The sequence below is a fragment of the Pseudorca crassidens genome, chromosome 7, assembly GCF_039906515.1.
Source record: "Pseudorca crassidens isolate mPseCra1 chromosome 7, mPseCra1.hap1, whole genome shotgun sequence".
Taxonomy (NCBI): Eukaryota; Metazoa; Chordata; class Mammalia; order Artiodactyla; family Delphinidae; genus Pseudorca; species Pseudorca crassidens.
Genome location: NC_090302.1, coordinates 56,692,798 through 56,716,656, shown reverse-complemented (window position 1 = coordinate 56,716,656; position 23,859 = coordinate 56,692,798). Strand labels below are relative to the sequence as shown.

At 42.7% G+C, this 23,859-nt stretch overlaps 1 protein-coding gene across 2 annotated transcripts in view; it reads left to right on the top strand.

The window, feature by feature from the left end:
- Nucleotides 1-23,859, top strand: part of GLDC (glycine decarboxylase) — a 98,665-nt gene that overhangs the window by 59,703 nt on the left and 15,103 nt on the right. For both annotated transcript variants that reach the window (XM_067744335.1, XM_067744334.1), the window contains exons 16-20: nucleotides 3,233-3,308; nucleotides 9,184-9,309; nucleotides 10,735-10,884; nucleotides 21,093-21,205; nucleotides 22,505-22,646. In XM_067744335.1, coding sequence (XP_067600436.1) covers nucleotides 3,233-3,308; nucleotides 9,184-9,309; nucleotides 10,735-10,884; nucleotides 21,093-21,205; nucleotides 22,505-22,646 — 607 coding nt within the window. The remainder of the gene's footprint in view (nucleotides 1-3,232; nucleotides 3,309-9,183; nucleotides 9,310-10,734; nucleotides 10,885-21,092; nucleotides 21,206-22,504; nucleotides 22,647-23,859) is intronic.

The following is a 23,859-nucleotide window of genomic DNA, read 5'->3' as shown; positions in this document are numbered from 1 at the left end:
TATTCCCTGTGAATGTATAGAACTCTAATACCTAAGATCCTATTCTCAAAGCCTATACCCTAATTGAGATAAAATAGGCACACGAAGTACATGTGAAATCTGTAATAATTTTCAGTGTACAGTGTATGAATAGGATGGTATTATCAGAAGAACGAGTAGAGTAAAATACTACGCGAGTTTGGAGGAGGTAAAGAATAATTCAGTCAGTCAGTCAGTCAGTCAATCAGTATTTATTGAACACCCCCTATGTCAGTGTTCTTGGCATAGAGAATACAATGTTGATAAAGACAGATAAGATTTCTGCCTTCAGGGAAGGCCTCTCTGAGGAGGTGACACTTGAGCTGAGGCCTAAATACTGAGAAGAAGATAGATATTTGAAGAACTAGAGGAGGAGCTTTCCAAGCAGAAGGAACATTTAGTGAAAAGCCCCAAGGCAGACATTGGCTTGATGTGTTTCAGGGAAGGAAGAAGTCTTGGGTGGCTGGAGGATAGTGAACAAGGAGAGGATGGCAGAAGACATGGGTGTAGAGGTGGGTGGAAGTCGCAGATCATGTGGGGGATTTGTAGGCCATGGTGAAGAACTGGATTTGTGACTTTGGGGAAGGCTTTATGGAAGAGGCAGAACTTGAGTTGGGACAGTTGAAGAATGGTGGATTTGGCTTGTTGGAGGGAAAGGAGAGGGTGATAGAGGTTGAGGTTGTGGAAGTGCTCATTCAAATGCTGTGGTAGCCCATCCTCTGCCCATCCTGTGTCACAGAGTGATGAGGGTTGCTGCCTGAAGATGGTGATGATGATGATGATGACGTCGATGATAGTGATGACAGTTGCCAGCACTTAATGAGTGTTTACCTAGTGCCAGGCACTGTGAAAAGCCCTTTACCATGGATCATCTCATGTCTTATATCTGCCCTTCGAGTTGGGTGCAATTATTATGCACATTTCAGAGATGAGAACACAGAGAGGCTAAGTAAATAGTGGTGTAAGTGGTTTGCTAAAACGTGGCATATTCATTTTCCTGTTCTCAAAATAAAGAACATCAAATGAGCTAGAACTTGTTTTTCAGAAGCCAGGAAAACAGAAGCCGAGTATTTGCCTCCCTGCCTGGAAGAGAGAGGAGAGGCAAAGCTCACTCAGTGTGGGTGATGAGGAAATGGGTGCCCCAGGTCTTATGGGGACAGGCCTACTACATGGAGCTAAACCTCCTAGTTCTGTCAGTCAGACAAGGGTTCTGTGAAGGAAAGCCAGCATTTGCTCCCATGATTCTCAATCCTTTGGGAAGCACAGAGTGCTCAGAGGAGCCTCACTGCTTACAAGTGAAGCACGAGGCCCCTTAAGACGGGCCAACTTGTATCAATGTCTCCGGCTGTCACTGTTGGCCGGTTGGGCATGTAATATTCTGACTCAGTTTCTTCATGTGCAAAATGAGGACAATGGTACCTACCTTATGGGGGGTATTAGGAGGATTAAGATGATGTAAAATGCTTGGTGGTGACAACAACGTTTCCCATTTACCTGTGTTTACTCCGTGCACAGCCTGGTAAAGAGGAAGTGCTTAATTAATGGAGCAGTTTATACTTATTATTATTATTCCCTAACTCATCTAGTCTCTTCTGTTGCTCTGTGACACCCACACTGGGGAAATCACCACTTTCCTTCCTTTCCTCCAGCCAGGCTCTACTCCCTGCACACCCAGATGTTTCCCTGTTCTCTGTCCTTTTCTCCTGCTGAGCCCTAAATCGTCAATTCGGCCGTCTCCTGACACCAAACCATCAATGCCCCTATGCTAGTTTGCAGATATTTCAAATTCAACTGGTTCCATCCCAGTGTTCTCTCAAAAAATGTTTTCCAATGCTCAAAATTTTAGCTTTTAGTTTAGAAATTAAACAGTTTATCTAATTTATTCTCAAGCCTTGTGGTTTTTTAGAGTATGATCTCAATATTACGGAGTGACCAGAAGCGATGAATGCCAAAACCACTGCACCTTCCACAGAGTCAAAAGATGGTGTAATTTTGTGAAATGGAGGAAATATGCATTTTGAATGGGATTAAAAAAACCTATTACTCACTTCCTTTCCTTCCTGCAGAGAGTACTGAGAACATTAAGTAACAGTTTATGACTGACTCAGCATCCCTCCCTGGAATGTTAGTCATTAAGTGTTCTCTAAAAGTAGTGTCTTCAAGGACTGCTGAGATGGGGATGGCCAGCCTCTAGCAGCCATGAGCATTAGGGCTTGGGAAAGCCAACCCTGAGGCTGTCAGGACTGGTGCCACACTCCAAGTGTACAGTTAGTTCCTTTGGGGTAATCTGATCATTGACTGAACATTTGGTGATGTTAAGAAATTATTGTTCATTGTTTTAGATGTAATAATTAGTTATCTTTTGTATTTATTTATTCATTCATTCATTTATTTATTTATGCATGCATGCCTGCATGCATGCACACTGCGCCATGCAACATGTGGGATCTTAGTTCCCCAACCAGGATCAAACCCGTGCCCAGTGCAGTGGAAACGTGGAGTCTTAACCACTGGACCACCAGGGAAGTCCCTACAGTTATCTTTTAAAAATAATTCTTATCTTTGTGGGTTTTTTTTTTTTTTTTTTTGCGGTACGTGGGCCTCTCACTGTTGTGGCCTCTCCCGTTGCGGAGCACAGGCTCCGGACGTGCAGGCTCAGTGGCCATGCCTCACGGGCCTATCCGCTCTGCGGCATGTGGGATCTTCCCGGACCGGGGCACGAACCTGTGTCCCCTGCATCGGCAGGCAGACTCTCAACCACTGCGCCACCAGGGAAGCCCAAAAATAATTCTTATCTTTGAAAGATACATATTGAAGATTGAATTGATGAAATTATATGATGCTTGAATTCTGCTTCACAATAATCTAGTTCAGACTGAGGGATATAGGTGGAAACAAGATTGACCATAATCTGATCATTTTTAAATCTGAATGATAGGTATAATGTGATGGTTCCTTATATTCTTCTCTCTACTTTTCTATAATTTTGGAATTTTCCATAATAAAAATAATTTTTTTAGGTGCATGGGTAAGCTTTAGTGCACAGACCAGGTACTGTTCTGGTTGTTCAAGACTTTAGGCCCATGCAGGGGTCCTAGGTGAGCTTTTAGTGTCACATGTTGGTGAACACACAGCCTGTGCCTGATGAATATTGAATGAGTAAATGAAAGCAGAAAGGCATAAAGCTCTGACCCTTTTCTTCCTGTCTTTGCAGCGGAGCCCAGGGGGAATACGCTGGGCTGGCCACTATCCGAGCCTACTTAGACGGGAAAGGAGAGAGACACAGAACAGTGAGTGTGGACCGTTTGCTCACCGTCGGGGGGTGGGGGGAGGGCAGCAGGTTCAGCTTTAGGGTCCCTTTCATTCTGTGGGACACTCCCTCCAAGTCTTCTTGGAAGAAGCTGGGGAAACATAAAATCAAGAAACAAATGTCTATGAACTGGCTATTACGATCCTTGCCTCCAAGACGTTTCACTGGACCATTTTGAGGGAAAACATTTGGAGATAAAAGGCTTTCTCTCAAAGCCAGTCTGTAAAAGTCAGCCAGTTGGCTGTGGACCTGCTCCCCGCAGGGAGCAAAGGGAGGAAGGGGCAGGAATGTTGCCATTCCAAGCCTCCCTCCTTGGCTCAGCCCTGGACAGAGGGCAGAGACTGAGCTTTCATTCTTCTGTAACTCCTACTGTGCCTGAGCACAGTTCTTGTCATATGTATGCTCAGAAAATATTTATTGAATAAATAAATTCCCTATTAAGTGATTCTCAGCTCTAAGCAACAAAAGAAAACATGGGACATGGAGCAGAGTTCACGGTTCTGCTTCTTTGTTTGCTTTGGGTGAGAGTCTAGTCTCTAGGGTCCAAACTGCTTTTGGGGGGCCTGTGTGTGGCCAGCAGGTGCTAATGGGCTCACCAGGCCTTCACTAATCCCCAAAGGCAGTGCCTTTAGCAGATGACCTAACAACACAGGCTTCAGATTGTGGCTGAAGGTCTGTGTTCCTGGGACCTTCATTTTGGTGATGGCCACGCTAAACTTGAACTGCATGAGCTGTGGAGGTGGTGTTAGAGGGAGCAGTGGGTAGGAGCCAGGAGCAGGTCGAAGCATCTGCCCAGCCCAGGAGAGTTAGAGGAAAAGGTGCTGGGGTGGTCTGGCTGCCCACATAAGTGGGGTGCAGTGGGTGGTAGTCCAACCTTAGTCCATTCCTGGTTTTATTAAAGCTGGAAGATTGTTTATGGCCAGTTGCCTGGATTTTGCAGTGAAGAATTTAAATACTATTTCACTTCCCTTTCACAAAAGGGGAGAAAAAAAATTTTCTCCCACCTTCCCTTGCTTATCCATCCTGATTACACAGGTGTGTTTTCCCAGGCCTTCGTCCTGGTTGGGGAATAGAATTGATTTGCAAAGACCTTTCGGAAAACAGGACATTTATTACTTGAATAAGTTATTGAAGACTGGCCACATGCAAGGTACTGTGTGTGCCAGTCCAGAGAGAGATCAAGCGATAAATCAGACAGATACAGTCCCTGATATTTCAACTTTTTTTTTTCCCCTTGGGTGTTGAATTCTTTAACTTTCTAAGAAGGGTTAGTTTGGAATTACAATTGTTCTTTGGACCTCAGAATCTCAGCACTGTCATAGAGTCAGAAAGGAAACACTGGGACTCCAGTGAGAGGATGCCAGATGACTGACATTTAAAGTTGCTTTCTCTATTTTTCCTCCGTGGCTTCCATGTACTCAGTAGGCCCTGGAACTTCCCATTGTTATGTTCTTTAACCATGAGGTGTCTGGGACTCCTGGGGAGGGAGCCATTCATCCTGTGTAACCATCTTCATGTCGCTCCTGCTTTATGGAGAGGCCGCCGAGATCTACACTGTGGTGCTTGTGGAAGGCCAGTGAGCAGCTAGCGAGAAAAGGCCAGCTAAACCTCGGGTCTGTCCACTCTGTGATACTTCCCATCCCTCCTGGGTTCCCTGCTCTTTAGTCTGACACCCGGAGCTATCTGTGAATGTCTAGGAGTTAGGGACCAAACCAGAAAGGTCAAGGAAAAAGGATGAGAGACGTTTTGATTGGGCCTGGGCAGAGTTCTTCTGTGACTCATGGATTCTTTTTAGCTCCTTTTCCTTCTTTGTTTTTTCCAGTCCTCCCTTCTCTCTCAGTCCCCTTGTGTGTGACTTTTCTTCTGGCACCACTGTTCACACTAGCATCACTGAAATGTTGGGAGAGGTTATTCCACTGAAGGACAGAGAGGAGTGGGATGCTGCATTTTGGGGGGTGGGTGAGGGGAGGCAGGGAGGGCTACCCAGTCACTGAGCTTGTAGAAATACAGAACTCTTAAGTTTGGAAATGTTGGCATCCTTTCTAGATTAAAGATTTTAAGTAAACCTGACTTTTTTAGTTAGAGAAAAAGAAAATGACTTATTATTCAAATAATCAGGGAGGACTTTTCAGCATCAGAGATGTCTAAGACAGCTGTTTCCATACAACAGACTCTAATGGAATCTAGTAAAATATATCCTTTTGAAAAAAGAATGTGGGGAAGTCATGTGCTACAGAACCTCCCAGGTTCCTGATGATTCTCTTATTTCAAGCTGTTTTGGAAGTTATTTTCACATTTACTCTTAGGTTAAATTTCAGAGGTTCCTAAAATGCAATGGCCAAGTTCTTGATTTACCAGTTTAACTTGAGAGAATACAAATTATTTAACAAACACTTATCTAGAAATTACCCTGTGCCAGGCACTGTCCTAAACACTTTATGATTATTAACTCAATTTGCCTGTCAAATACTAACTCAGGTTTGTGGATCAGAGGCTGAATTTCCTATACAAAGGGAAAACGCTGACCAAAGAACTCCCCAAAAAACAAAAAAAACCCACCGCCAAAAAACACCCCCCAAACCTGTATGTGTTTTTCTTTTCTCAGCTGCCTGAGGCAAAGGAGTGGCCTTTTGTTTTTCGATTTTACCTGTGGTAAGAAATTGATTTCCCTTGCAAAGTAGCCCTCCTCCTTAATCTGTCACTCATTCAGCAAGTCTTTTTTTTTTTAATAGATTTATTTTATTTATTTATTCATTTGTTTTTTGGCTGCGTTGGTACTTCCGTTGCTGTGTGCTGGCTTTCTCTGGTTGTCGCGAGTGGGGGCTACTTTTCGTTGCAGTGAGTGGCTTCTCATTGCGGTGGCTTGTTGCGGAGCACAGGCTCTAGGTGCGCAGGCTTCAGTAGTTGTGGTACACGGGCTTCAGTAGTTGTGGCTCGTGGGCTTAGTTGCTCCGCGGCATGTGGGATCTTACCAGAGCAGGGCTTGAACCCGTGTTCCCTGCATTGGCAGATGGATTCTTAACCACTGTACCACCAGGGAAGCCCCCAGCAAGAGTTTGAGGATGAGCTATGTTGGGTCTGTACCAGGTGCATTGGGGGGTTAGAAAAACACAGCATCCACCTAAACACTAACCAAAGAGGGTTAGTGTTGATAAAATATCAAATCTGGGTCCTGTTATTTCCAAGTCCTTTGCAACACCACAATTTTTAAAGTGAGGATCCACATAGAAAATCAGAAACATCTAACAGCAAGAAATTCCTGACAAAACCACTGAGACCTTTTCTTTCCGCTAATCCTTATATCAGGATGTGTATTAGTTTTCCATGGCTACTGTGACAAATTACTACAAATTTAGTGGCTTAGAACAACACAGGTTTATTTTCTTATAGTTATGGAGGCTAGAAGTCTGAAATTGGTTTCACTTGGCTAAAGTCAGTGTGTTGGCAGGGCTCGTTCCTTCTGGAGGATCCAGGAGAGAATCTGTTTCTTTGCCTTTCCTAGTTTCTGGAGGCCTCCTATATTCCTTGACTTATGGCCCCTTCCTGCCATCACTCCAACCCCTTGTTCAGATATCACATCTTCTACCTCCTCTGTAGTCAAAGCTTCCCCTGGTTCCTTATGATGAGAACACTTGTGAATGCATTTAGGGTCCAACCTATAATCCAGATTTCAAGATCCCATCTCGAGATCCTCAATTTCTCACCTCAAGATCCTTAATTTAATCACACCAGCAAAATCCCTTTTGCCAAATAAAGTCACATTCGTAGACTCTGGGATTAGAATGTGGACACATTTGGATGCTATTCAGTGTATCGCAAGATGAGTGACATTTTTAGCTTGGATGTTTTTGTTGCCTCGTAACTTCTCTGGTATGAATTCTTCATTGAGGCCTTTAACAAATATTTTATATTCACTTTTAAATATTCACCTTTCCCTTCCTTGATCAGTGTTCTGCCCAGAAGGTATCCTTTTATCCAAAGATCCTTTGGTAGAATAAAAATATCTCGTGAGAAAGGAAAAATAACTCCAGCTTTGGTCCTGAGAAATTAAAGAATTTAATACAAAAGGGAAACAGTTAAACAAGAAAAAGGATTTGAGGACAACACAGCATAATCAGCATGAGACCAGTAACCATTCAAAAGAGGCACTAACTCCCTGTCTGCAGAAGAACAACAAAGTAATTTCATGTTTGCCTCTGTTTGTAGTTCTCTTTGGATCACATGCATTTTGCTTAAGTAGATGGCTTTGCTGTTTTTGAGGAAACGGCTGTAAGCTAAATTTCCCCTTCATAAGCCCATTTTTATGATGCCCATCCATTTCTCTTCAAGGGGTGTCAGTATTGGTTCTGGGATTAAAAAAAATGAAAAACAGGATGGTTTTCAGGGTTAGTATTGCTTCTTCTTGTTGCTTTCTGTTGGAGGAAACTCCATGAGGCCCTTTCCTGTAGTGGGGCACCATCAGATCATACAGAGCACCTGTGTTCACATGATTTGGGGGCAGGAAATGAAAATGATTTAAATTTGGGAATTTTTTTTTTTTTTTTTTTTTTGCGGTACGCGGGCCTCTCACTGTTGTGGCCTCTCCCATTGTGGAGCACAGGCTCCGGACGCACAGGCTCAGCGGCCATGGCTCATGGGCCCAGCCACACTGCAGCATGTGGGATCCTCCCGGACCGGGGCACGAACCCGTGTCCCCTGCATCGGCAGGCGGACTCTCAACCGCTGCACCACCAGGGAAGCCCTAAATCTGGGAATTTTAACGTTGTGCGTGCCTACCATCCGCCTTCCATAAGAATTCAGCACATCTTTAAGCTCTGGCTTAGGTTCTAGCTCTTGAAATACTTTCTCTTTTTTTTTTTTTTTGAAATACTTTCTCTTGATCTCTTCAACTTGAAGTGGCACCCCGTTATTCTGAGTTCCTTTGGTACCTGTGGGCTCTAGACATTTTTTTTAAAGAATTTTTATTTCCCCAATTATACTGACAACGACAAGATGCTTTGGAAAGAGAGGAACGGCTTCCTCAGATAAGGGAGGAGGAAATGTTTCCACTGGCCGAGGAGACTAGGTTGAGGTGATGTAGTCCCTGTTTAAAGGGTCCTTTTATTTATTTATTTATTTTTATATTTTAATCTGACCGCACCGCCCAGCATGTGGGATCTTAGTTCCCCAACCAGGGATCGAACCCGCGTCCCCTGCATTGGAAGCGCGGAGTCTTAGCCACTGGACCTCCAGGGAAGTCCTTCTAGACATTTATTTATATGGATGCCAGCCTTGTCAGTGAATGCAGTGTGTGAGCACAGGGCAGGGGCTGATCGGCATTTGTGCTTAGTTATGATTCTCATGGCAACTAACAATTCATTGCACAGAGTAAGCATCCAATAATGAAGTAGTCATTGGTGTGTTGGCACTGGGAGGCCTTGGAATATGTCGACTATTACTTCTTCTGGTCTCAGTAGAGCCAAGCAGAGCACTGGAGCTGTGATGTGTGCATTTGAGTCCTAGAGTTTAACTTCCAATCTCATGTTCTTGTAAGGTGCTTTCTATATATTATAGCTGAGACAAGGTTAGAATAAGTCTAGGCCTGTTTTTGGTGTTGCTGGGATAAGGGAGGAGAGTATTAATATTCTGAAAGTCTTTAGGGAACAGTATTTGGGGATTCAGTGTAAACTCCTGTTGGACATTTTGCAGTACAGTACTAATGAAATAGTAGTAAACTTTAAGGCACTACTGGTCAATTTAAATAGAGCATGTGGCACCTACTGAATTTATGCTCCAAGTATTTTGTAGGACTTTTCTGTCATTATGAAAAGCCTGGTGATTTTTCTCTCCTTCCTTCCTTTCATTCCATTCCTAAGGTTTGCCTCATTCCAAAATCCGCACATGGAACCAATCCTGCAAGTGCACACATGGCAGGCATGAAGATTCAGCCTGTGGAGGTGGATAAATACGGGAATATCGATGCAGCTCACCTCAAGGCTATGGTACTCATCTTCCACTTAACAGATGGGGGAGGTCTGGGTTGGAAAGAAGATGTGGGGATCAGGGATGGTTTATCTTCTTTTGCATTCTAATTAAAAGACTGCAGTTCCTCCTCTGAATGAGTCTAGGGGGAATGGCATAAAATCAGACAACCTAGCTGACTCTATAAGAAAAATAAAAGCAAGAGTCACATTTCTGGCCAGAGTAAAGCTGACCACAGTCTATTTTACCTCTTCCTTCTCTAACAGGGAGAAAGTCCTTTACGCTGAAACCCCCTCATCTAATGTGTGCATGTGTAAGAAACTGAATTATTCATGGTGGTAGTAAGGATACTCCTTGCAGGATCTACCTGCCTCCTTCTGCCCAACCTTCCCCTCCTTCCCCCATTAACAGTCACACTGGCAGTCACTGGTATTCTCAATCTTTGTGTTGGGAATTAAAACATAAATGTAGATTTTGCAGATGCTTGTGATGGGCCCAGCCGTTACCTGCTGAATTTCAGGCAATATTCCATCTTCCTTCTTCCAGCACCAATCCCCACTCCCAACCTCCCAACCTCCAGGAAGAGGTTGCCTAGCAACTGTATCTGCTTTCCACTGGTGGACTGGAGGCTGCATCTTAAGAGGGAAGGAAATCACTTGAATAGCAATGTGATTTTGTCGGGGTTATTAGGTATGGAGACTGAGAACTTCATGTAACTACCTCAAAGGGAAGATGAAAACACACAACGCTGCTCACCTCTCGTACCCACCCTCCTGCTTCCATAGCTCCATAAAGTTTTTACTGATAAATATTCTGGGTCAGTAGTTATAATTATTAAGTCTCTCCAAAATAGGATATGACCTTAAATTTTTGTTTTTTCATTTCCACATGAGCCTGTTCACTGACTTGCTGGTCAAAAAAACAGGAACATGCCTTTTATATATGCTTGCCTTCTGTCAAAAGGAAAAACGGTGGAGTTTTTTTTTTAATCAGAGCAGAACACTCCTAGTGGGAATTCTAATTTCAGTAGAATGGGAGGGAAAGGGGATAAGGGTGGATATGGCAAGATGAGCAGAGAGAGATTAACTGTGAGAATCAACTTGTCTGGAACCGAAAAGATCTGAAATAATTATTGAGATGATTTGAACCAAAGGAAAACCACTTTAGAGAGTTGAGCCCAAAATACCCAAAAATCTTCTGAACAGTTTTTTGGTTTTGACAATGGAGACCTGTCCTGAAGGGATCTTGTTATTTCTTTGGAATGATTTACAAAGGGGGTAATGGCTGTGGATCTTCTATTAGCGCCATCCTACATTGAGACAGTTCCAGAAATGAAAAGAACAAGTCTTCGTCTTTCTTAATCCTTTAAAATAAAAAGCGAGGGATTGGCTAAGAAAGAAACATTCCCTCTCATTGTCTCCCTCTGCCCTTTTTTAATCTTTCAGGTAGATAAACACAAGGAGAACCTGGCAGCAATCATGATTACGTACCCATCCACCAATGGAGTGTTTGAAGAGAACATCGGAGATGTGTGTGACCTGATCCATCAACACGGAGGACAGGTCTACCTGGACGGAGCAAATATGAATGCTCAGGTGGGCAGTGTGAGAGGGCTCCCTGAGAAAATGGTTAAGTACAAAAAAAAAAAAAAATTCATTTTCTTTGATTTCTTGCCAGTTGTCTTAAAACATGACACTGAATTCAGAACAGAGACTGACTTTTTCTATATTGCCAAATCAAACAAAGTATGTACCACAATTTCACTGAGATTACAGACCCTAAGGAGGTCACGGGCGATGCTGAGGAGGAGGTAAAAAGGTTGAAGGGAAGCAGGGAGTGAGCTGAATGTCCTTAGCTTGTCACAGGGTGTTATCCCTCTGGGGGTACTAAAGGCAATGAGGTCACCTGACTCCCTTCCTGAGGGAATTTAGACCCAAGTTTTGGCCACTGGTGGCTGTTGGTCTCCCATGGCCTTGGACTAGCTTCAGCTTCATCAGTGTGAAACAGCTGAATAGCTCTGTCCCCGAAGGGCTGATCCTGACTTCTTGGCAGGGCTGCGGGGGTGTGGTGGTGGTCTGTGTGATGTGTACCTTTGAGGAAATGCGTTAGGGAGACTGGAGGACAGGGACTTGTCATCTTTTTAAGAGTCTTCTCAGCTTCCTCCTCTCCTTTTTTTTAAAAAATAAATTTATTTATTTATTTTGGGCTGCATTGGGTCTTCGTTGCTGCGCACTGGCTTTCTCTAGTTGCGGCGAGCGGGGGCTACTCTTTGTTGCTGTGCACGGGCTTCTCATTGCAGTGGCTTCTCTTTGTTGCGGAGTACGGGCTCTAGGCGCACGGGCTTCAGTAGTTGTGGCTTGCGGGCTCTAGAGCGCAGGCTTAGTAGTTGTAGTGCACAGGCTTAGTTGCTCTGTGGCATGTGGAATCTTCCCAGACAAGGGCTGGAACCCGTATCCCCTGCATTGGCAGGTGGATTCTTAACCACTGCGCCACCAGGGAAGTCCCTTCCTTTAAAAAAAAAGTTTTTTTAACCATTTCAGACTCTCTGCTTTTCTTTGCTCCTGTCTGATTTCTTTTGAGTAGTCCAGGGATTCTATTGCTTCAATAGCATAAATGGATTCTTTATCTTTGACCACATTCACAATTAGTCCAAATGCCAAAGTGGCAGGAACACCCATTGAATGTTGTGGCCGGTACCAGGATGGTCCAGGAAAGCTGTCAGCCTCCCTTTCTCTCCCTCGGCTCAGTATTCTCTCCAACAGCCTTCCAGCCCTTTATAGCCACGTGCCCTAAGGGGCCCTTTGGTAAAGTGCATGATACCCAAAGCAGGGGTGCTAGAAATTGCCTGTTTCAATAGCAGGGAGGTACTATCCTTTCTTGCGCTAGGGGTACTTCCTCTTCTCCCTCTTGGGGTGAATACTTAGGAATTGACTGTATATTCAAATCTGTATTTTAAAATCTAAATTAGGCTAAAAAGTCAGTTGCTGTTTCCATAGAAACCACAAGCCACGCTGCCTGTGGGATGCCAGGTTTTGGTTGCAGTATTTTTTTTTTTAACATCTTTATTGGAGTATAATTGCTTTACAATGTTGTGTTAGTTTCTGCTGTATAACAAAGTGAATCAGCTATATATATACATCTATCCCCATATCCCCCCCCCACCTCTTGTGTCTCCCTCCCCCCTCCCTATACCACCCGTCTAGGTGGTCACAGAGCACAGAGCTGACCTCCCTGTGCTATGCAGCTGCTTCCCACTAGCTATCTGTTTTACATTTGGAAGTGTATATATGTCAATACTACTCTCTCACTTTGTCCCAGCTTACCCTTCCCCTTCCCCGTGTCCTCAAGTTCATTCTCTACGTCTGCATCTTTATTCCTGTCCTGCCCCTAGGTTCATCAGAACCATGTTTTTGTTTGTTTTTTTTTAAGATTCCATATAAATGTGTTAGCACACGGTATTTGTTTTTCTCTTTCTGACTTACTTCACACGGTATGACAGACTCTAGGTCCATGCACCTCACTACAAATAGTTGAATTTCGTTTCTTTTTATGGCTGAGTAATATTCCGTTGTATATATGTGCCACATCTTCTTTATTCATTCATCTGTTGACGGACACTTAGGTTGTTTCCATGTCCTGGCTATTGTAAATAGTGCTGCAATGAACGTTGTGGTACATGTCTCTTTTTTTTTTTTTTTTTGTGGTACGCGGGCCTCTTACTGCTATGGCCTCTCCCGTTGCGGAGCACAGGCTCCAGACGCGCAGGCCCAGTGGCCATGGCTTACGGGCCCAGCTGCTCCACGGCATGTGGGATCCTCCTGGACCGGGGCACGAACCCGTGTCCCCTGCATCGGCAGGCGGACTCTCAACCACTGCACCACCAGGGAAGCCCCATACCTCTTTTTGAATTATGGTTTTCTCAGGGTATATGCCCAGTAGTGGGATTGCTGGGTCATATGGTGGTTCTATTTGTAGTTTTTTAAGGAACCTCCATACTGTTCTCCATAGTGGCTGTATCAATTTACATTCCCACCAACAGTGCAAGAGGGTTCCCTTTTCTCTACACCCTCTCCAGCATTTATTGTTTGTAGATTTTTTTGACGATGGCCATTCTGACTGGTGTGAGGTGATACCTCATTGTAGTTTTGATTTGCATTTCTCTAATAGTTAGTGATGTTGAGCATCCTTTCATGTGTTTGTTGGCAATCTGTATATCTTCTTTGGAGAAATGTCTGTTTAGGTCTTCTGCCCATTTTTGGAATGCATTGTTTGTTTTTTTTTGACATTGAGCTGCATGAGCTGCTTGTATACTTTGGAGATTAATCCTTTGTCCGTTGCTTTGTTTACAAATATTTTCTCCCATTCTGAGGGCTGTCTTTTCGTCTTGTTTATGATTTCCTTTGCTGTGCAAAAGCTTTTAAGTTTTATTGGGTCCCATTTGTTTATTTTTGTGTTTATTTCCATTTCACTAGGAGGTGGGTCAAAAAGGATGTTGCTGTGATTGATGTCATAGAGTGTTCTGCCTATGTTTTCCCCTAAGAGTTTTATAGTGTCTGGCCTTAAATTTAGGTCTTTAATCCATTTTGAGTTTATTTTTGTATACAGTGTTAGGGAGTGTTCTAATATCATTCTTTTACATGTAGCTATCCAGTTTTCTCAGCACCACTTATTGAAGAGACTGTCTTTCCTCCATTGTATATTCTTGCCTCCTTTATCAAAGATAAGGTGATCATATGTGTGTGGGTTTATCTCTGGGCTTTCTATCCTGTTCCATTGATCTATATTTCTGGTTTTGTGCCAGTACTATACTGTCTTGATGACTGTAGCTTTATAATATAGTCTGAAGTCAGGGAGCCTGATTCCTCCAGCCCCGTTTTTCCTTCTCAAGATTGCTTTGGCTCTTCGGGGTCTTTTGTGTTTCCATACAAATTGTGAAATTTTTTGTTCTAGTTCTGTGGAAAATGCCAGTGGTAGTTTGATAGGGATTACATTGAATCTGTAGATTGCTTTGGGTAGTATAGTCATTTTCACAATGTTGATTCTTCCAATCAAGAACATGGTATATCTCTCCATCTCTTTCTATGTCTTTAATTTTTTTCATCAGTGTCTTATAATTTTCTGCATACAGGTCTTTTGTCTCCTTAGGTAGGTTTATTCCTAGGCATTTTATTGTTTTCGTTGCAATGGTAAATGGGAGTGTTTCCTTAATTTCTCTTTCAGAATTTTCATCATTAGTGTATAGGAATGCAAGAGATTTCTGTGCATTAATTTTGTATCCTGCTACTTTACCAAATTCATTGATTAGCTCTAGTAGTTTTCTGATAGCATCTTTAGGATTCTCTATGTATAGTGTCATGTCATCTGCAAAGAGTGACAGTTTTTCTTTTCCGATTTGGATTCCTTTTATTTCTTTTTTTTGTTTTCATTGTAACAAATTCAATAAATTTTTTTTTTTAACATATGTTCCCATATCTCTTCCCTCTTGAGTCTCCCTCCCTCCCACCCTCCCTATCCCACCCCTCCAGGCGGTCACAAAGCACCGAGCTAATCTCCCTGTGCTATGCGGTTGCTTCCCACTAGCTATCTACCTTACATTTGGTAGTGTATATATGTCCATGCCTCTCTCTCGCTTTGTCCCAGCTTACCCTTCCCCCTCCCCATATCCTCAAGTCCATTCTCTAGTAAGTCTGTGTCTTTATTCCTGTCTTACCCCTAGGTTCTTATGACATTTTTTTTTTCTTAAATTCCATATATATGTGTTAGCATACACTATCTGTCTTTCTCTTTCTGACTTACTTCACTCTGTATGACAGACTCTAGGTCCATCCACCTCATTACAAATAGCTCAATTTCATCTCTTTTTATGGCTGAGTAATATTCCATTGTATATATGTGCCACATCTTCTTTATCCAGTCATCCGATGATGGACACTTAGGTTGTTTCCATCTCTGGGCTATTGTAAATAGAGCTGCAATGAACATTTTGGTACATGACTCTTTTTGAATTATGGTTTTCTCAGGGTATATGCCCAGTAGTGGGATTGCTGGGTTATATGGGAGTTCTACTTGTAGTTTTTTAAGGAAACTCCATACTGTTCTCCATAGTGGCTGTACTAATTCACATTCCCACCAGCAGTGCAAGAGTGTTCCCTTTTCTCCACACCCTCTCCAGCATTTATTGTTTCTAGATTTTTTGATGATGGCCATTCTGACTGGTGTGAAATGATATTTCATCGCAGTTTTGATTTGCATTTCTCTAATGATTAATGATGTTGGGCATTCTTTCATGTGTTTGTTGGCAGTCTGTATATCTTCTTTGGAGAAATGTCTATTTAGGTCTTCTGCCCATTTTTGGATTGGGTTGTTTGTTTTTTTGTTATTGAGCTGCATGAGCTGCTTATAAATTTTGGAAATTAATCCTTTGTCAGTTGCTTCATTTGCAAATATTTTCTCCCGTTCTGAGGGTTGTCTTTTGGTCTTGTTTATGGTTTCCTTTGCTGTGCAAAAGCCTTGAAGTTTCATTAGGTCCCATTTGTTTATTTTTGTTTTTATTTCCATTTCTGTAGGAGGTGGGTCGAAAAGGATCTTGCTGTGATTTATATCATAGAGTGTTCTGCCTATGTTTTCCTCTAAGAGTTTGAGAGTTTCTGGCCTTACATTTAGGTCTTTAATCCATTTTGAGCTTATTTTTGTGTATGGTGTTAGGGAGTGATCTAATCTCATACTTTTACATGTACCTGTCCAGTTTTCTGAGCACCACTTATTGAAGAGGCTGTCCTTTCTCCACTGTACATTCCTGCCTCCTTTATCAAAGATAAGGTGACCTTATGTGCGTGGGTGTATCTCTGGGCTTTCTATCCTGTTCCATTGATCTATCTTTCTGTTTTTGTGCCAGTACCATACTGTCTTGATTACTGTAGCTTTGTCATATAGTCTGAAGTCAGGAAGCCTGATTCCTCCAGCTCCGTTTTTCATTCTCAAGATTGCTTTGGCTATTCGGGGTCTTTTGCGTTTCCATACAAATTGTGAAATTTTTGTTCTAGTTCTGTGAAAAATGCCAGTGGTAGTTTGATAGCGATTGCATTGAATCTAGATTGCTTTGGGTAGTATAGTCATTTTCACAGTGTTGATTATTCCAACCCAAGAACATGGTATATCTCTCCATCTATTTGTATCATCTTTAATTTTTTTCATCAGTGTCTTATAATTTTCTGCATACAGGTCTTTTGTTTCCTTGGGTAGGTTTATTCCTAGATATTTTATTCTTTTTGTTGCAATGGTAAATGGGAGTGTTTTCTTGATTTCACTTTCAGATTTTTCATCATTAGTGTATAGGAATGCCATAGATTTCTGTGCATTAATTTTGTATCCTGCTACTTTACCAAATTCATTGATTAGCTCTAGTAGTTTTCTGGTAGCATCTTTAGGATTCTCTATGCATAGTATCATGTCATCTGCAAACAGTGACAGCTTTACTTCTTGTTTTCCAATTTGGATTCCTTTTATTTCCTTTTCTTCTCTGATTGCTGTGGCTAAAACTTCCAAAACTATGTTGAATAAGAGTGGTGAGAGTGGGCAACCTTGTCTTGTTCCTGATCTTAGTGGAAATGCGTTCAATTTTTCACCATTGAGGACGATGTTGGCTGTGGGTTTGTCATATATGGCCTTTATTATGTTGAGGAAAGTTCCCTCTATGCCTACTTTCTGCAGGGTTTTTATCATAAATGGGTGTTGAATTTTGTCGAAAGCTTTCTCTGCATTTACTGAGATAATCATATGGTTTTTCTCCTTCAATTTGTTATTATGGTTTATCATATTGATTGATTTGTGTATATTGAAGAATCCTTGCATTCCTGGAATAAACCCCACTTGATCATGGTGTATGATCCTTTTCATGTGCTGTTGGATTCTGTTTGCTAGTATTTTGTTGAGGATTTTTGCATCTATGTTCATCAGTGATATTGGCCTGTAGTTTTCTTTTTTTGTGACATCCTTGTCTGGTTTTGGTATCAAGGTGATGGTGGCCTTGTAGAATGAGTTTGGGAGTGTTTTCCGTCTGCTATATTTTGGAAGAGTTTGAGAAGGATAGGTGTTAGCTCTTCTCTAAATGTTTGATAGAATTTGCCTGTGAAGCCATCTGTTCCTGGGCTCTTGTTCGTTGCAAGATTTTTAATCACAGTTTCAGTTTCAGTGCTTGTGATTGGTCTGTTCATAATTTCTATTTCTTCCTGATTCAGTCTTGGCAGTTGTGCATTTCTAAGAATTTGTCCATTCCTTCCAGGTTGTCCATTCTATTGGCATAGAGTTGCTTGTAGTAATCTCTCATGATCTTTTGTATTTCTGCAGTGTCAGTTTTTACTTCTGCTTTTTCATTTCTAATTCTATTGATTTGAGTCTTCTCCTTTTTTTTCTTGATGAGACTGGCTAATGGTTTATCAATTTTGTTTATCTTCTCAAAGAATCAGCTTTTAGTTTTATTGATCTTTGCTATCATTTCCTTCATTTCTTTTTCATTAATTTCTTATCTGATTTTTATGATTTCTTTCCTTCTGCTAACTTTGGGGTTTTCTTGTTCTTCTTTATCTAATTGCTTTAGGTGCAAGGTTAGGTTGTTTATTTTAGATGTTTTCTGTTTCTTAAGGTAGGATTGTATTGCTATAAACTTCCCTCTTAGAACTGCTTTTGCTGCATCCCATAGGTTTTGGGGCATCATGTCTCCATTGTCATTTGTTTCTAGGTATGTTTTTATTTCCTGTTTGATTTCTTCAGTGATCACTTCGTTATTAAGTAGTGTATTGTTTAGCCTCCATGTGTTTGTATTTTTTACAGATCTTTTCCTGTAATTGATATCTAGTCTCATAGCGTTGTGGTCAGAGAAGATACTTGATACAGTTTCAATTTTCTTAAATTTACTACGGCTTGATTTGTGACCGAAGATATGATCTATCCTGGAGAATGTTCCATGAGCACTTGAGAAAAATGTGTATTCTGTTGTTTTTGGATGGAATGTCCTATAAATATCAATTAAGTCCATCTGGTTTAACGTAACATTTAAAGCTTGTGTTTCCTTATTTATTTTCATTTTGGATTATCTGTCCATTGGTGAAAGTGGGGTGTTAAAGTCCCCTACTGTGAGCGTGTTACTGTCAATTTCCCCTTTTATGGCTGTTAGTATTTGCCTTATGTATTGAGGTGCTCCTATGTTGGGTGCATAAATATTTACAATTGTTATATCTTCTTCTTGGATCAATCCCTTGATCAGTATGTAGTGTCCTTCTATGTCTCTTCTAATAGTTTTTATTTTCAAGTCTATTTTGTCTGATATGAGAATTGCTACTCTAGCTTTGTTTTGATTTCCATTTGCATGGAATATCTTTTTCCATCCCCTCACTTTCAGTCTGTATGTGTCCCTAGGTCTGAAGTGGGTCTCTTGTAGACAGCATATATACAGGTCTTGTTTTTGTATCCATTCAGCCAGTCTATGTCTTTTGGTTGGAGCATTAAACCATTTATATTTAAGGTAATTATCGATATGTATGTTCCTATTACCATTTTCTTAATTGTGTTGGGTTTGTTATTGTAGGTATTTTTCTTCTCCTGTGTTTCCTGCCTAGAGAAGTTCCTTTAGCATTTGTTGTAAAGCTGGTTTGGTGGTGCTGAATTCTCTTAGCTTTTGCTTGTCTGTAAAAGTTTTAATTTCTCTGTCGAATCTGAATGAGATCCTTGCTAGGTAGAGTAATGTTGGTTTTAGGTTTTTCCCTTTCATCAGTTTAAATATGTCCTGCCACTCCCTTCTGGCCTGCAGATTTCTGCTGAAAGATCAGCTGTTAACCTTATGGGGATTCCCTTATATGTTTTTTTTTTTATTTGCCCTTGCTGCTTGTAATGTTTTTTCTTTGTATTTAATTTTTGACAGTTTGATTAATATGTGTCTTGGTGTGTTTCTCCTTGTATTTTTCCTGTATGGGACTCTGTGCTTCCTGGCCTTGATTGACTATTTCCTTTTCCATGTTAGGGAAGTTTTCAACTATAATCTCTTCAGTTATTTTCTCAGTCCCTTTCTTTTTCTCTTTTTCTGGGACCCCTATAATTCGAATGTTGGTGTGTTTAATGTTGTCCCAGAGGTCTCTGAGACTGTCCTGAATTCTTTTCATTCTTTTTCTTTATTCTGCTCTGCAGTAGTTATTTCCACTATTTTATCTTCCAGGTCATTCCTCCGTTCTTCTGCCTCAGTTATTCTGCTATTGATGCCTTCTAGAGAATTTTTAATTTCATTTAGTGTGTTGTTCATCATTGTTTGTTTGCTCTTTAGTTCTTCTGGGTCCTTGTTAAACGGTTCTTGTATTTTCTCCATTGTTTCCAAGATTTTGAATCCCCTGTACTATCATTCCTGTGAATTCTTTTTCAGGTAGACTGCCTATTTCCTCTTCATTTGTTTGTTCTGGTGGGTTTTTACCTTGCTCCTTTATCTGCATATTTCTCTGTTTTCTCATTTTGCTTAACTTACTGTGTTTGGGGTCTCCTTTTCGCAGGCTGCAGGTTCATATTTCCCATTGTTTTTGGTGTCTGCCCCCAGTGGGTGAGGTTGGTTCAGTGGCTGGTGTAGGCTTCCTGGTGGAGGGGACTTGTGCCTGTGTTCTGGTGGGTGGGGCTGGATCTTTTCTTTCTGGTGGGCAGGGCCACGTCCGGTAATGTGTCTTGGGGTGTCTATGAACTTAGTATGATTTTAGGCAGCCTCTTTGCTAATGGGTGGCTTGTGTTCCTGTCTTGCTAGTTCATTGGCATGGGGCATCCAGCACTGGAGCTTGCTGGCTGTTGGGTGGAGCTGGGTCTTAGCACTGAGATGGAGATCTCTGGGAGAGCTGTCGCTGATTGATATTACGTGGGACTGGGAGGTCTCTGGTGTACCAATGTCCTGAGCTCAGCTTTCCCACCTCAGAGGCTCAGGCCTGACACCAGGCCGGAGCACCAAGACCTTGTCAGCCACACCGCAGGTAGGAGACAGCTAAATATGCAAGTATCTCAGTGGCTTCTTAAATGATGGGAAGATGTGATGCATGAAGGACACCAGCTCAAGTCTCACAGCTTAGTTCTGTGATCTTGGACCAGGCAGTTAACTTGTGTGTGCCTCAGACTTCCTTTTGTGCAGCACCTCCTCGCCCCAGAGGCCCAGTCAGGTGCGAGGGAAGGGCTGTCGCTCACAGGCTGTGCTGGGAGGAAGCCCGGGAGGCTGGTGCAGGACTGTCAGAGCAATCATATGCCTGGCACGGTATTAGATGCTCAAGATACGGGAGTGAACGAGAGAGATGATATACTTTGGCCTCCTGAAGTTTATATCCAGTTGTATTTATATAGAGCAGGGCATATAATTTCCTTGTCTCAATTCTCTCGTCTGTGGAGGGAGAAGAGACAGGCACTGCATCCCACTCACTGTGTTCTTGGGGAAAGCGCTCCACCTCCTTGGCCTTGGGAGGGCCTCGCACCAGCATGTGTAGGGCGAGGGTGGGGTACCTAGTGCCCAGAGGCCTGCCTCCTTGCGGCATTTGGGAGGTAAAGGGGGGCCACTTTACCTCCCAACGGGAAACTCAGCGCCCCTGTCCGCAGCCGAAGGACCGGCAGTTTAAAGGCCATGGGCACACGGAAGGCGAAGGATGCTGGCGGGGGCGGCCTGATTGCGGTATTAAGTATGTTTCTGTGAACAGCTCCATCTGCCTTTCCTCTCAGGGGGAGCAGCATGGCCGCCTCTCCGGAACACCCCTTCGAGCTGTTGACTTTTGCTTTTGGTTCTTTCCCTTTGTGGTAGGTGGGAATCTGTCGTCCTGGAGACGTTGGGTCTGATGTCTCACACCTAAATCTTCACAAGACCTTCTGCATTCCCCATGGCGGAGGTGGCCCTGGCATGGGTCCCATCGGAGTGTGAGTTCTGGGCCCTGGTTGCAGGATGGCTTTGGAGACTGAGAATCAAAGATGGGTCTCAAACTTTCTGTTCTTCTCATCGAGGTCTTCAAGTGTCAGGATACCTTCACATGTGGCATGCCTATAAGGGCTGGGTGAGGAGCAGTGAAAGGGGTGCTTTTAGGGTTTGTCTAAGGAGAAACAGACTTAGATTTTGTTAACCACAGTGTGTGACCACACTCAGCTCCCAGTCACGCATAGACAGAGCAGGATTATTAACAGAGTGATGACTAGGGAGCTTTACGGAGCATTATGGCTGAGAACCGGCATATGAGCACCTAGAAGTGCCTCTCAGACTTTAATTTAGACTTCTAAGCAGCTTTTCTTTGTTTCTTCTTAAAATCAGCTGATGGTTACACCTGAGGATCTAACACATAACATGGTGACTATAGTTGAGAACACTATTGTATAATTGAAATTTGCTAAGAGAGTAGAACTTAAACGCCCCTCCCCCCCAAAAAAGGGAATTGGGTGTAAGATGTTGAACACTTTGCAGCCTGAATTCTTATTACATCTGAGATAAGTAAGAAGGAAACAGACCTTATTACTAGAAATAATTGGATGCAGTCAGAACAAGACTAAAGCAGTATCTCGAAGCAGTTGATAACTTTACACCGTGAAGCCAAATCATCTCATGAAAATGGTGCTGAGCCGCCATTTCCTGAGCATCTTCATTTTTCCAGAACTGTGCCAAAGGGGGTCAGTCTTCAGGAATGCTGCGAGCCTGGCCCCCTGCTTTCTTCTTCTTTCCTTTTTGATTAATGTTATTTATAGTAAGTGAAGGAGGCCCAGTGCCTCAGCTGTGGGGGAGGCAGGGTGGCTGACGTTCACATGCTGGCCTCTGATGTGTTACCCCATGGGGCTTCTTCTCAGCAGCGTCTTTCTATATCCCTTAGATGCCTTGGGAAAGAGTGTGGGAGCCGGGGCTGGGGGGAGAGGGTGTGTAGGGCTGGGATGTCGCCACATTCTTGTGAGCCCATGGCCCTGCATACTATTCCAGGCTGCTTGTCTCTGCCAGATTCGCCGCCACGGTTCTTGGGTGAGCTGCTGGGATGCTGATGGCTGCTGAGCCATGCCTCCAGCAGAGGAGGAAGGAAGGAACACTTCCTGAACATCTGCCCCTTAGCAGGTGCCGGGTCCCTCCCATGTCAGAGTTCCTCTGCTAGGAACAGAGCTTCCTGAGAGGGCCCAGCACCTGCCTGTTTGGTTAGACTGGATCTTTTTACAGCTTCTAAATTTGTATTAAAAAAAACAATACAGGAAGAAGCATCTTGTCCCTTTTCTGCCTAATCATCCCATCATTTCGGTAAAGCCAAGCGAAGATGCCCGGCCTTTGGGTACCGTCAGCGCGGCCCCATGGGGCTCCAGTTCCATCTTGCCCATTTCGTGGGCTTATATTAAGGTGAGGCCTATGGATGTGTGTTAGAGGGGTGGGGGTGTGTGATGTGTGGGTGGGGAACTGAGACTGCAGACTTGAAAATTGCTGACTTGAGTGGAGAAACCTTCCTAAAGAGATCAGCTAAAACTCATTTTGTCTCTTCTTCATCAGGCTGTTTTCCTTTGGGTTCTCATAGTGGGTTTAACACCAGAGGAACTGACACGCCAGATATATTTTTCCAGACGGAGTTAAGTACCATGAGTCATATGGATGTTCTGGCCACGTCATTTGGTTTCCTGTAGGATTTGTATGGCCCCTCGCAAGTGAAAAACAGTGCACATACTAATTATTACACTTGGTTGAGATCCTGGGATAAATTTTAGGAATACATCTCATTTCGCTTTATACTTCTTGGGAGCCTGGAGGATAAGATGAAAATAGCAGAAATTTGCTTATGTGGTGGTTTCCCAAAGCTCTTTGCCCTTTAGGGCCTGTGGAACTATACTCTCGGGGGTAATTAGACTTTGTCGGAGAACAGGCTTCCTTCCTTTGTGTTTTTCCAAGAAACACTATGGCCGGAGTTTATTTTATACAGCTCTTGTTCAAACTGTCCTGCCTACCTCCTGGGCTGAGAAGACCGTGCATTGGATAGGAGCACTTCTTCAGCCGCTAATTAGAGCAGGCTTCCCCAACTGGCTCCCCTCCTTAGAGGAAGGGAGGCTTCTGGTGAAATAAACCCCTAACTCAGCTATGCAAATAACACCAGATGACTCTTTGGGCTGGTTGTTATTCTTGAACAGTGTCGCATTTATGATTCTTAATGAAAACTTTCTGGGAAGCTGGAACAACAATTCTGTACCCCAGAGACTAAAACCTGCTTTTTGAAATGATACTCGAGTTAGTTTGCAAGTAGTAAAAACAAAAACAATCATCATAAAGGTCTGCTTCTTTGCAAACAGAATCTAATTTACAGCCTCCTTTTGGTCTCTACAAACCTGAGTTATTTGTTATGGAATGTTATTTGGGCTGGAGATGAATCACGTATAGAAAATAAATGCCCCAAGGCTGGTTTGGCCATATGCCAGGAACACTAGAGAGAGCCTCAGTTTAAAAATGAAATAAATAAAGTAGGGTTTAAGCCACCCCTCTGACCTTGGGCCCTTTCTTTATTTCAGGCTGTTGTTACTTATCACCTGGACTCTAGAATTATCTTCTCTCCCTGCTGCAGTCCCTCTTG